Source organism: Manis pentadactyla, chromosome 1 (assembly GCF_030020395.1).
Source record: "Manis pentadactyla isolate mManPen7 chromosome 1, mManPen7.hap1, whole genome shotgun sequence".
Classification (NCBI taxonomy): domain Eukaryota; kingdom Metazoa; phylum Chordata; class Mammalia; order Pholidota; family Manidae; genus Manis; species Manis pentadactyla.
The window spans coordinates 1,382,689-1,397,098 of record NC_080019.1 but is presented as its reverse complement, the minus strand read 5'-3'; the positions used below and the strand labels follow the sequence as shown (position 1 = coordinate 1,397,098).

General features: G+C 48.3%; 1 protein-coding gene across 3 annotated transcripts in view; it reads left to right on the top strand.

Annotated features, from left to right (window-relative positions):
• SH3RF1 (SH3 domain containing ring finger 1) overlaps positions 1 to 14,410 on the top strand; it is a 157,105-nt gene that overhangs the window by 116,495 nt on the left and 26,200 nt on the right. For all 3 annotated transcript variants that reach the window (XM_036890933.2, XM_036890931.2, XM_036890932.2), the window contains 4 exons: positions 2,805 to 2,912; positions 10,198 to 10,337; positions 11,310 to 11,480; positions 13,801 to 14,057. In XM_036890933.2, coding sequence (XP_036746828.2) covers positions 2,805 to 2,912; positions 10,198 to 10,337; positions 11,310 to 11,480; positions 13,801 to 14,057 — 676 coding nt within the window. The remainder of the gene's footprint in view (positions 1 to 2,804; positions 2,913 to 10,197; positions 10,338 to 11,309; positions 11,481 to 13,800; positions 14,058 to 14,410) is intronic.

The window sequence follows — 14,410 nt, the reverse complement described above, 5'->3', positions numbered from 1 at the left end:
TAATTCACCAAGGCATTGGGCTGTCTTATAAAGTAGCTACACATTATTCTCATGTTTATAAAAATACCTGAGAGATTGGGAGTATCCATTCATTCATTTGGCCAACATTTACTGGCTACCTTATCATCAGACCCTTCCTGGCACCGTGTATAAGGAGATGATAAGGTACAGAACTTCCCTGCATCAGGCCCTATTCTGGACGGCAGGAGAGCCTGCCTGGACTGCTGCCCGTGCTGCTGGGCTGCCGTCGTGGCCCGGTCAGGTGAGAGCCATCTCTCCCTCGGCCCAGAGGTCACGGAGCCCAGTCCAGAGCTGTGTTCCTGTCAGTGTGGGAGAGGGTTCTTCCAAGTCTCATGTTTCATTTTTAAAATTGGTGCATACTTTACAGTGCACACACACCACAATGTAGCTATGGTTTTTAAAAGTAGATAAAATTAAATTATTTGCCATTAAAGAAAGAAACAAACACACAGTCCTAGTCCTCAAAAAGTTTTTTTCATAGGTGCCTGTTTTGGACCACAGAGTGAAATTTCACAAGATTCTCTCTGTGCCTCGTTTATTTGACACTGCTAACTTGAGATTAACTGGGATGCTTGAGTTTTAAATGCATTCATTTTCTGAATGGGACTGTGGTTTGCTGGTGTGTTTTATGTGGTGGGGCCCGATGCTTTTGATCTTATGAGGGAAGTCAGTGCGCATGCACACATGCACGTGCACACACACACAAACACACACACACTCACACACACAGGAACATGTGCAGTGAGGGCAGAGGTCTTCATTTTGTTCACCAGTATGTCCCAAATGTCAGGTACACAGTGAACACTACTCAATAAATACTTACTGAGCAATTGAATTGCTTGGAAAATGGGTAGGGAGGAAAATCATGATATTTTACGTGCCACGAATTAACCCATGTGAAAGCCAGGTGTGAATCAGAGATCAGAGTAAGAAGCACCAAGTGGGGTTCCTCTGAAAAGATTTAAATCTGTAGATTCTTCCCTAAGGTTCTGGCAGAGGGTGGCCAGTAGAGGTGGCTGCTCACTAATGGGAGGTGACGTCCTCTGACTCCATGGTTTTTATTTTGTGGTCGAGCATCATTTGCAAAATGATGTTTCCTTGGTCTAAAATATAAGCTCCTGCTAAGAGTAGTGGCAGGTCTGCATAGGAAAAGCCTTGGAAGCATGGCCGGTGATCTGGGGGCAGCAGAGGAAACCGGGAGGAAGGTGCACGGTATCTGTGTTTGTCACGGAACTTAGGTGTGAGCTGCCTGACGCCCCGCGCCAGCGCCCAGAATGGAGACACGGGCAGAGCCGTTCTGTATTGGTTTGAGTAGCCGAGGCCTTAAAACCGTTCCCGCTGCTCCTGTATTCAAATCTCTGCTGTTCGCAGTGGTAACGTGTTGCCTGGGGAGGAGTTCTTTCTGAAAGGGGGTGGGCGGTGGTTCAGGTGCTGCCTCGCTTCTGCAGCCGGGTTTACACACACGTTGCTTGCCTGGGGTTCGGGCACACTGGCGGGAACTCCAGGCAACAGCAGATCAGCAGGCAGGCATGGCACGCGCGGTGGGCACTGTCCTCCCTGCAGAAGTCAGTGGCTAGAGGGAATAGCCCATGGGGGGATGTCTAGCTCAGGGCTCCCCTTTTCCCCCCCTAGAAAAGGCCCAGTTGCAGATTTGCCTGGGGCCTGCTGATGAGCGTGAACCGTGCTGCGGGCCTGTTCTCTGTCCTGCCTTTTCTCAGCTACGTTTGGCTGCATTTATTAGAAAATCCAGTAAGGGGCCTGAGGAAGTGTTCATTCTTCTCTCCCTGAATGCAGCCCCCAGAGAGGCAGTTCAGTGCCCTTCAGCTGTGGGTGCGGGTCTCTGACGTTTTCATACGGTGCGGTGGGCCCATCGTCACGTCCAGAAGTGCACAGACCCAAGTAGCAGAGGGCTGGGTTGCTGTTGTGTTTGGCTGAACTTGCTGATAATCTTTGTCTTAGTTTATGGGAATTGAGGAAACTTATTTCGGATTAGGTTTTTATCATAAAAGGCCTTGCATTTTTGGTGTATGATTGTTCCCTTGGGGAAATGAGGTACCGGCCAACCGCAACCCTTTGACGGTGGAGGAAAACATCCCATCTGTGCAGGAACCACACCCCTGTTTCTGTAGCGTCGGGATCCTGCTCATTCTGCCCGTGGACCTGACACGCAGTGGGCGTGGGACCGACCCCGTAACTGAAAACAGACATTGAAACTGCCTAATAACTCAATTATTAGTAAATTAATCTTCACTAGTATCATAGATAAGACACCTTTGAAAACAGCTAATTTGGCGAGACATTACTGCTTGAAAGGGTTTATAAGTAGTCACCTGCCGTAGGCATGTTCAGGCGCTGCATCCTAGCTGTGTCCCCACTGAGAGGAAGAAGGCATGAAAACAGGTCCTGAGACTAACAGCCCCTGGAGCCCTTCACATAGACGGACATGCGGGCAGCAGGCGAGTGCGCAGACACCAGGCCTCCATCCAAGAGGGTATTTTGGCTCACAGTGTCCCAATGGAGGCAGCGTGTGACTGGAAGCCGAGAGCAGGTGGATTCTACATGCAGACCGCTGCAGTGGCCACGGCTACACGTGCCTCCCAGTGTCCGAGACACGTGAGGTGATCTGTGGATTTGGACTGAATAAACCAAAGAGATTGTACCTTCCCCAAATAACAGAAGCTACAGGCGTTTGAAAAAATGGAGTTGTCTTCCCAAGTTTAGCCAGTATAATCTGTTATATTAAACGGGGTCTTCTGTTTATTAACTTCTCTCTCTCTCGGCAGGTTCATATAAGCACCGCCGGGCTAATCGTGACCCCGCCCCCGAGCAGCCCCGTGACCGCCGGGCCCTCGTTCACCTTCCCCCCAGACAGTCCCTACCCGGCTGCCCTGGTGAGTACCGTGCCCGCCGGCTCCCCCTCTCTCTCAGGGTGTCAGTCACATTGACGGGCACCCTCCACCTCCCAGGGCCTCCAGTTCACATTTGCGCTTGTGAGGTGGGGTGGATCTCTGCCTGTCATCTGTTATCTCTGCGAGTCCTACAAAAATTAGGAAGTCTGTTGTCTCCAGTGTACAAAATTTTCACCAGCAGCCTGAAGCGATGAGAGCTTGAAGTTCATCCTGATTTCCTGAAGGCTTCACCTTTATTTCTTTTGAGTTTCTAAACTTTGCTTACCTCTTACAAAGACACATTTATAGGAATACTGAGGAGCCTGGGATCCCAAAGGCTAAATGGTTTGCTTTGAGGACCCGGTAAGTTGGTCCCCAGCCTCGGTACTGACGACTTTTCCCTTAATTGGCTGCCTTCCCGAGCGGCCTGCTGCCCGGGAAGGCGCCCTCAGCTTGTGTTGACTTTCCTTCTGGAAACAGAGCAACGTCCTGCAGACAGAGCCTGAACACTAATTGCTTGAAAGCATCCTAACAGGAGATTAATATGAAGAAGGCCGGCAGCCCAGGGAGAGAGAGATACAAGCACACTGTGGAGAGAAAATGAGCAGGGAAGACAGAGCGGACCTGGCCTTAGGTAGCAGAGATGCGATGGTCTAAGTCCCTGTTCCCTGAAACTGCAGGCGGGCTGCAGGGAAGCCGCATTGGGAAGCGTCCCAGCCCAGCCAGTGCCTTGGCCTGGGTTCAGATGCTTTCTTGCAGTGCTGAGTTGAATGACGATAGAAAAGGTCACTGAGCCGGATCTCCCCAGCCCTGTAAGCTGCTATACAGAGGCTCCCCTCATTGGGGTGCTGCAGAGAAGCAGCGTGGCCTGGTGCGTGGCGCAGCCCAGGCGCCCACGGAAGCTGCTCGGCCTCCTGAAGCCTCGTGTCCTACCTTTCAAATGAGGCTGTGGTGTCTGCCTGGGAGACTTAGCCCCAGCCTGGAACGTAAAGGGAGGGATGGCTTACTGACCCCGTCGTTGGCCTCTGCTGAGGACCGTCTAGAGGCGGGCCGGGGGCTCCTGCCACTGGTTCACCCTCAGAAGGCCTTGAGGGCTCGGTTCATTTTCTTGGGGTTTGCCTGCTCTCTGTACCAGGAATAGTGAGGCGTCTAAGCAGCTAGTTTGTTTTTAGGTTGTGGGTTTTAAATGTGTTGTGAAGATTATGTTTCCCCCTCCTAGAATACTTAGAACAGATGTACACCCCGTTCCAGTGAGGGCCTCACAGCAGCTCAGCACGATACCCAAAATGCTGGCCCCGTCTGATTTTGCTATCCTCATTTTCCTTATTTTTTATGTATTTTGTCCTTATACATTTTATAAATATTTTAAAACTGACTTTGAAACAAGGTGGGATATAAATAAATGCAGTTATTAGCTAGCTTGACTTAGACTTGAAGCTTGAAAACTTTTTTATAGAGTTAAGCATGTTTGTATATTTAAATGGAAGTTAATAGTGTCTGGTTAGAGGTGAAAGATTTTTTTAATATGCATTCCCAGAATGAGTTCAGCTTCACTGATAGTACAACTGTTTGGTGCAGGAGGAGAAGTTGCATGGATTTCTCTGGAGAGAAGATGAAATTCAGTTGACTTTTACTGAAACATGGTTTCCATGAGCTTCTACTAGACCAGGGTGTGCTGGCCAGGGCCAGTTCCATGGTCACCTAACCCTCCCCGTCTCCGGAGAGGACTCTGCTACTCGGCTTCCCTTCTTCCCGGTCCTGATCCAGTACATATACAACCACTGGAGTTTTCATTTGCAGACGACTACTTCACACGGAAAAATTCTAACTTGATTTCTTAAGGGAAAAAGACTACCTTTTCTGATCTTAGAAAAATTAATTAGTAGGAAAGACATAGAGCTGGCTGAGTTTCAGCCCATGTGGGCTGAGCATTTTACGATATAGCAAACGGCCAGTTGCTCTCAGCTGGAGGGACTCTAGGGTAAATCAATGGACAGGTCACGAGAGAGCATGGAATATACAAAAATTAACTTGCATTCAGTTATTTCATCCTAGGATTATATAAGAAAGCCTGCGTGTTAAGCAAGAGGAAGGTTTACGTCTACTGTGCCCATTCCATTTAATGAAAAACTAGTTATACACAGACCTGCCTGTCATCCCAGGAGATGGCTAGATCTCAAAGTCCCTGGTAGGTTGGCAGAAATTTTTGGACTTAATACATTAGGTTTAAGTGGGAAAAAATGTCAGTAACCTGTACCCTCTGCATCTCACATTAATCATGGCGAGTATCGTATTTAAAATCTGAAATATCTCCCAAGGCACTGAGCACTGTCACGCGATAGTGTGCAGCTTGTGGGAGGAAGCCATGCTTTTCGTGGTGTGGACCAATGGGTAATCAATGCACCACCATTTCATTGGGAGATGAAAATTATTTCTAGTACTTTTTTCGTGAATTGAGACTTTTTAAATCTTTTATGAAGAATGAAGTTGTCTTATATGTTTCACATGTAACAGTTAAAATGTTAACTATTATTAGATGCAAAACTGGAATTAAGTCCATCTGATTTGGACATCAGACTCTTAATGGCCATGGGGGCTTTTTCCAACTGGTTTTTTGAAGGGAGGAGGGTGAAGATCTTTGTCCTGTACCTGCTGTACAATTGCAGAACTTCTAAAGCAAGTGATTGGTCATCCCTGACCCTCTGTGCCCACAGAGACCTGTTAGCGGCAAGATGTCACAAGGTAGCCAGGTCAATAAAGGTCAGATACAGCCCAGGGCCTGCTTGTACACAGATGGCATTCCGAAAGTGCATACTCCTAAGAAGGATTTTACACACGCACAGTGTGCGTGTGTATACACATGTATTTAAAGAAACAAAACCAAATGATGTCAGGGTCCCAGAAGCCAGCATGTTGTTAGTCCGCAGTGGCCCACATGGACTGCAGAGTGGAACCCGCTGCTGTCCGCAGGGCCAGGGAAGGGCTCTGGCAGCAGGCAATGGGACTGGCCGCCTGGCTGGTTTGAGAGGTAGAAGCAGAGCCTTTGAAACTGGCAGGGTTTCTGAAAAGCAGATGAGGTGGAATTCATAGTGACAACAGGAAAGGACTTCAGCATCTCAGGAACCGGATCATTTTGTTTTTGGGGGTGGAAGCACAGAACATTTTCTCATTCAGAAGCACCCACCAAGGGGTGTTGTCTGCAAAGCTCCATGACCCAGCACAGAGATGGCCAGGGCGGTTCACGGCCTCACGAGTCCAGGGCCCGTGTACTGAGCGCCTGCTGTGCGCCCAGGCACCGGGAGAGGCAGCTTCCATACACCGATTCTAGTTACGCCGCCGCCCGCAGATCAGTATGAGGCAGGGACCTGGTCGGATACGGAGCCAGCCAACTGCCATCGGCGTCTCTTCTCACAGAACAAATGCAGAGCAACAGACCTAACCATTTGTGAGAGAAGTCCCATTCCCAGAGAGATGTTTAAAAATCACCAAATTCTTAATTACATCTTCCCGTTTGGACATAATCTTCTAAGAGCCCATTTCTAACATTTTAAAAAATATGTTAATTTTTTTCTTCATAGCTTTACCCATAGGGCTGGCTTAATTTCAGTGAACATCCAGTTTAGACAAACAACTCACTACTTTCCATCTTTACCTTAATTTTATTGAATTCCAACGCCTAAGTTTTTTTTAATTGCTGGCATCCATACTTCCATTTTTCTACTTACTACTCATTGTCCTAAAACTAAGGCAAACTCCTTGAATGATTACATAAACAGCACTGTATACAGGCAGGGACACCCTTGGCCTGGGGACACAGCCGCACCGTGAACTGCTCTGTCTTCGGCCAGAGCAACTGCGCTGAGCCCCGTGCACAGAGGGCTGTTGAGAGGTGTGCGTGTGTCTAGGGTTGAAGTGGGTTGATTGGAAATCTTGTGTCTAGAAAGAAGTGAGGGTGGCTTGGGGGACATTAAATGGCATTTACCCAAGAGACCAGAAATGCCACTCAGCTTTCTACCCGGGGAGGTGCTGAGGGAGAAGCACCCACAAAGGGCCATTGGAGAGAAAATAAACCTTTTATTGTTAGCTGAACTTGTGCCCCAAACTCCAGTGCAAAATACTCTCCTGGCCAGATCCTGCTGAGGCTTAAGACCTGACAGATCTGTCACCTGTGAGCCACATCTAGCCCTGCCACCTTGTGGGCTGGTAGTGTGAGAGCAACAGGAGGAGAGTGCACCAAGGGGAGGGCTTCACTCCCACGTATCTGAACTTTCACTCGCCCACCAGTGGCCTGGACAGCCCACGGAGAGCGCATTTCTTTCATGGCGCTCACTCTGACAAAGGAAGACCGTGAGGGGTGCCCTCAAAGCTGAGCCAGGATTGGAATTTGTTTCTCTTGACCCCAAAGCCCTGCCTCTACCGTGTAAAGCTGCCTCTTCTTTCAAAATGATCAGTGAATCAAGGAACAGAACCTAGACCTGAAGAACAGGTCCATTTCACATTAACAGACAACGGAGTCCTGCTTTTTAAGCTCAGTATTGTTCAGGAATCATATTTCTCGCCTTAGACCATTACCACATGCTGGCAAAGAAGGTCTGGATCTGTACAAGCCCAGAGGAAGCTCATTTTTAACAAATACCAGAGGAACACACTGTTCTGTACATCAGTGCTCCTGGGGCCTGGCACATGGCTGTGGACAGTCTTCCTTTGGTGGTACAGACCTGTCGCATCTGCATGAAGCCTGAATTACATGTGATGAGGCGTTCCGAGCCCATTCGTCTAACATATAGCATCTGGTGGGAATGGCATTGAAGGGTGGCACTTGTGTCTGAACGACATTAACAAAATACTGTTAGCCCAAATTGACCCGTGCCTCCAACAGGCCTCCGGGTCAGCCTGGGTAAGTGCAGGCCGCAGTCGCTCTGCAGGGAGCCTGGGTCCTGCAGGACGGCTCACTGACACTGTGCGAAAGCCCACTGCACAGTGATGACCTTCTGAACTTCCACATCGCCAGATTTTTTTCAGTGTGGTTTGTTTATAAAGCAACCACAGAACTTCCTGGTCCGTCCCAACCCTGGACTCAAAGAGCCCTGTCATTTACCAGCCCCATGGGGCTGAGCAACATCTAGGAATCTGATTTTAATCAGACTTCTCTCCTGGTCTGTGTGCTTCTATCCCGTGAATACACATGTGCACATACACACATTTCTCCCAAGATAGGTAGCTCAGCATCGGGGAGGAATTGCCCAGGTTTACTCAGGGCGTCTGTGTGTCTCAGCTGCAGGGAGAGCTTTGACTGACCTTTCCCTGAAGTACAGCCTCAGGGGGATCTTTCAGAAGATCCTCTTTGATGCCATATCTCAAATGCCTACCAGCTTTCTCTTTGTAAAAGGAATGTACGTGAAACATTTGTGTACTGTATTTTTTAACTATAAGAGGTTACCTTTTTACATTTTGTTAGCAAAATGTGACATGTTTTATCTGGTCCCTAGAGGGTTTTTGCCTTGTCTTCTTAGGGCTTATTTAGTGCAGCTTCTGTTTTAATAAAATCAAGGTATAACTAATGGGCCATTGTAGTTTCCCTTCCTCTTAAAAACAGAATTCTACCTAGGTGCTTTCTGGCTCTGTGCCTTCGGCACCATTTTAAGTAATTTCCAGATGCGGCCACTGTTGGGCCCCCTGTGGAACGTGTACCCGGTGTCTTCTGCCCTCCTATAGCTGGGATTTCTAGAGATGGGTTAGGAAGACTTGCATAGAATTAGTGAAGGGGTGTCAGACAGTCTTGGTGCGTCACTCGGCGCACAGCCTGGATGCATTAGGCCCCCGAGCTGCTGGCGTGTTATCAGCCCAGTGACCTGCCCAGGCCATATTTGGTGAGAGTTTCTCCAGGATTATCCTTACTTCTCTCTACTTTGTCTCTGGGAGGAGACCGAATGGAATGAAGGCTTGACCTCCTGATTACTGGTTCTGAAGGCTCTGAGCCCCAGCACATGCAAACTCCAGAGCCGTAACGAACCTTAGTGCTGCCATGTTCCCTGCGGAGGATGGGGAAGTCTCACTTCTGAGCTCACCTCTGTGTTGTCCAGGTTTGCGCTCTATAAGCAGTTCTGCACCTCGTTTATTCTGCAACAACTCAAGCTGCCATATGAGGAAAATCCTTGAAAGTCACTCTGGCAAAAAATTAAATGTGTGAAACCATTGCATCATATGTCTAGAAATTCGAAATTTTTTCTACTCAGTTGATTGTGTTTCTGGAACTACATACATTAGCAGGCAGGTGAAGTACATGTTGATGAGATTCAAATTTTTATTCCGAAAAATAGAAGCAAAATGACTGTGATGAACTGTGTTCAGAAATCACTGGGGTTTTCTGGCAACGCCGAGCTGCAGAGGCCATGCACACTTCCTACCCCAGGCGCTCACTTTAGCCTCCTTGTTTCTCTTCTGATTGTTTTTACATCTAGTGCTTCAGAGATTTGGGGGGGGGCAAAGTGGGGGTTCAGGCGGGTCTCTGTGTGCCTTTTTTCCCAGGAGTTTAGATATACAGACCCTAAAGAATTATCTGGGGTTCCTAGATTGGAAAGTAACAATTGCTCCATTGATTTTCAAAAGGCATGGAATCCTGTAGGCAGGACCCCATTAGTCTGTGCCCATAAAGGAACCAGCAGCTTTTCACTGGTGTGCTTGTTAAAGATTACCAGCCTTGATAGTACTAAATTTCAAAGGCTGGCAAAGTGAAGAAGGAAAGATTAAGCAGAAATAGGAACAATAGCCCAGTGATTGTGGCTTGCTTTTATTTGGGAGACCAAGCATCAAAGGAAATTTTCTTCTGAAGGAATGGTTAGAGATATAGTACAGCTAAATTGTTTTGTGTTGTATTTAAGTTTCAGGTTACAGAAACAATCACAAATTAATTTCCAGCAAGCAGTGTGTCATTATAGCTGCCCCCATGAAGAGCATTTGGATTCTTGTCCAAGTCTATACTTTAAAGTGCTATTAATCTTAAAATCACATGCAATCATTTCATTTATTTCCCTCCCTTTTCCCAATTGTGATTATTCGCCTATTTGCTGAAAAAGTTACTGTGGCTTTAGGATCTTAAAGGAGAACAAGAGATGAGTTTTTTAGAAAGGAGGCTTTGATACGAGGTAGCCTGCTGGTTCTGCTCTGTGTGGATTCCATTAAAGTCCTTTCTCCTTGAATTTCTGATTCCTTTTCCCTCCCACCTTCCATAAAGAGGTAAATAAATAATGTGTGCCTTCTTTCTCCCTGTGTTTCTTTCTCCCACCAGACTGTGAACCCCCCTCTGCCCCCGCCCCCTCTCCTGGCCTCCACACCACCTGGCGCAGCTGCTGCGGGAATGGGGCCGCGGCCTGCAGCAGGGTCCACAGACCAGACTGCCCATTCACGGCCCCAGACTCGCCCCAGCGTGTAAGTGAGGACAATATTTATTGCAGCTTAAATGTTCGTTTCAGACTGAGCCCTAACGGCAGAGGTAGGGGAGCACCCTTCCCATGTGAGCTGGTGACGGCTGATGGCTCACCAGAGTGGTTTGTGCTCTGCAAACGTTTACCCAGTCATGCAAAGAGGTAGGAAATGCTGGAACAAACTGGGTCTAACAAGGAGCTCGCCAGGCCCCCATCCTGCTGAGAGAAGGCCATCTTTGGTTCAGGGGAACAGAGCTGTTGGCTGTGCACACGTACACGGGACTGCCTGTGTGTGAAAGGCTGTGAGCCCCCAGGCATTAGGATCCACCTGATTGTCTTGTTGAGAGCTTACCAGCAGCAAGGCACAGCGAGGCGCAGGGATCCTGCACTGGGCGAATTCATGCAGGGACTGGTCTGGGGCCTTGGGGAAAAGCGGTTGGCGCTGCCTGCCTGGCTGCCGCGGGTGGTGTGGGCCCCTTGCGCCGCAGGCTGGTTTTGCACTCCCCGTGAGCCGCACTGTGCTTCCCTTTGATTTGTTCCAGTTCAGTGTTTTCCCTGGCTGAGCACATGGAAGGGGGCATGGGGCTTCCCGGTGGGACTTTGTCCCATCTGCCCTTGTTACAGCTCCATCCCGGGTCTACCAGGAACCACCTGAAGGGCTCAGTTTTCCCCGTGGGCACCTGATCCCCAGCAGCAAGCTCGGCACCCCGGGGAGCTGCATGAGCACTTTCACAGCCTGCCAGGACCGTTGGGTGGGATAGGCACCTTCACGTGAGGACCAGGTGGCAGGTGTTCATCAGGAAGGCCTCTGCCTTTTAACTGTAGGCGGCAAAACCTCTTCCGGTGGACGCCTAACCAGTGCTGCCCACTAGTTACGGGAGCGTGCTTCCCGTTGACACTCGCACAGGACATGCGAGGCTTGGTGCCGGGGCCGGGCATCCTGTGCTTTGTGGCCAGACGTTCTTCTCTGTTGCAGGTATGTCGCTGTGTACCCCTACACCCCCCGGAAGGAGGATGAGCTGGAGCTGAGAAAGGGGGAGATGTTGGTGGTGTTTGAGCGCTGCCAGGATGGCTGGTTCAAGGGGTCATCGATGCAGACCAGCAGGATAGGGGTTTTCCCTGGCAATTATGTGGCACTAGTCCCAAGGTATGGCTTCGAATAAAGTCGTTTACTGAGTTCTGAATAGAAGCTTTGTTCTTTTCCATGGTTTTCAACCTATTCAGGCTTCCTTCTCACATTATAACAGCCTATTTTAAAATAGCCAACATTTTAAAAGTTCATACCTGCATTTGCTGAAATCTCTTCTAACTCTAAAATTCTTAGCTTACCGTTCACATGGATATATGTGGAATCGTAGGTGTCTACCAAGCAACATACTGGGTTTTAAGTTACTTGCTTTCAGTTATATGTGAGAAGAATCAGTTACACCATTTTCGGTATTTTTCTGTTAGAAAATAAAAAAATGTAGTGTTGAATGTAAACAAAAGCCAAATTACTAATACTGACGTGTTTTTATACCACGTGCCAGGCGGTCAGATTTCTAAATGTGTCACACATATTATCTAAGTTCTTAAACAGCTCGTTGCTGTGGCTGCTATCATCATCCACTTAATAGGTGAGGAAATGGGGACACAGGGAGATTAAATAAATTGCGGTCACATTAAAAAGAAGCGCTCAAACCCAGGCAGTCTGGCCCTGCGTGTATTCCAGTAGCTTGACAATCACCTCTGAATTCTGACAGTCAGAAGTCACACGCCCCAAACATGGCCTAGGTCCTCCTCCTCCTCAGCCAAGGTGGGTCTGCCCCCCAGGGAGCCTGGCACATCTGAGCGTCTGTGATCGTCCCTGCAGAGCCCGCGAGGGGAGGCTCCTGCTGGCCTCGGGGACACGGGCACTGCGGATGCCACTGAACATGACACATGACAGGGCATGACACGGCTCCCACAGGAGGGGTTATCTGACCCAGAATGTCTGAGTTTGAGAAACCCTGTAAGAGGGTAGTAGGACGTAAGACTTTAGTTATACAAAATACCCTTTATTTAAAGACAGTCCACCTTCTGGTCATTGAGGAAAGTGGCCTTGGAAAATCAATGGAAATGACCTATAATGGCCTCAACTTCGTGGGAGCCCTGGTCTTTGGCCACTGAGCTCTTAATAAATGGTTCAAGTTTAACTGTGAAATCATTCCTCCAAGCCCCTGATGTTGAATAAATGGCTTAATGAGCTGACATGTTTGAGCTGTTGGCCTTGATTTATAGGTTGGCCAGTAGCCTAATCAGATGAAAATCACTAGTGTTGCAGATGGTGACAGAATGTGGGCTCTGATTTGACTTGCAGATTTCTGATCAATACAAACCTTCTTTTCTGTGTATGTTAAAATCTGCATTTAGTGTCCAGAAGATAGACCTTCCCTGATGGGAGACAAACAGACAAAAACAAAAAAACAGAATAAGACCTAAGGGAAATAAAACAGACTGAACCACACACAAAAAAAAATAAGTTAACGGAGGAAAACATTTTCATAAGTTTCAAAAACATATTATTAAAAATCTAATTCACTATGGTAAACAGTAAGGATGTTCAACTTAACAAAGTATCCTATTTAGTGGAAAGTTATTGCACATAGAATTTGTTTAAATGAATGTAGAATGTAGAAAAAATACGTCACACAAAACTATGCTGAGTCTAATTTAAATTCAGCCAGTAAGTCCTTGTATAGAGCTGTCTGTACCCCTGTGACTGCAGAAGAACATTTCACACTGGCCCTGTTTTCACGTGACTTTTACTGAGTCAGGAGTAGTTAATAGGGAATTTACTAAACAAACCCAAACAATCAGGAAAACATTACATTCTGTAATCAAGGGCCATAGAAGGAATAACTCCCCGTGAAACAGTAGAACCATGAGGTCTTAAACCACCTTGAACGATGCTTCTGGAAGGACAGGATTTCTGCTGGATCTGAAACATAAATGAGATGCAGAGAGGCCAGGAGAATCCAGAAAGGTCATTCTAAGAGAGTGTGTGCATGTGTGTGTGTGTGTGCATGTCCATGGACACAGGCACTGTGTGGTGCAGGACTAAGGGCAGGTCGGGAGCAGGGCAGAAACATGACAGTGCGATTTGTAAGGTGGCAGACCAGGGTCCCCGGCAGATGAAGTGGGAGAATCCAGGGCCTGAGGCGGTGGAGATGGTCAGCGTTGCTACGGAAGGCTGCGCCCAGTCACTCCATATTCTTGAGCAGAGTCTGATGTGTGATTTTCTGTGATCAGAATACATTCAAGACCTTTGTGTGCCTCAGGGCCACTGTTCTTTTGGATGTGCTCTTTTCGTACTTCTGTAAAAATAATTCCATTTCTTTTTAATGATGTTCTGTCTTAAAGACCTGAGTCATTTGTCTTGCACATAATTGTTCTGAGTCCCATTGTGCTGACGGATTGGGCTTCCTGCCTGTGTTCTGTCCTGGCAGGGCCCTGACAAATGCTCCCCAAGCTAAAGCCCCCGTGCCGACGGCTGCCCAGGCAGGTCGAGGGGTGATCACCGTCAGTGCTTCCACGGCAGGAGGGCCGGCCCAGAAGCTCCAGGGAGGCGGTGCGGCCGGGAACCCCAGCATCCCCATGGCTGTGGTGCCAGCAGCACACATCCAGACCAGCCCTCAAGCGAAGGTCTTGCTGCACGTGAGCGGGCAGGTGACTGTCAACCAGGCCCGCGGCGCTGTGAGGACAGGTAAGGGGGAGCCCGGCTGCAGAGTGTCAGGAAAGGGGTGCCTGCCTGTGTCAGATGCTGGAAGAAGCAGATGTCCTGTTAAATTAGTGAATAACATTCGGAAATAGAAGCAGACCTGGTCTATGGTCTAGTCTGTGGCACTTCACATCTGCTTATTTCGGCTAGGTCTGCCCTGCACAGTAATTCAGGCTTGATCTACAGATACAAAGCCTAAAAGAAATTAGGCCAGTCCCAAGAAAGTCAGTGGTACCTGAAAATACGCCTCACATAGTCAAGTTCAAGATCCCAAACCTCACCGCCGCCAGCCACGTGACCCCTGCGTGATGCCCTGCTGAGCAGCGGGCTGCCTGCTT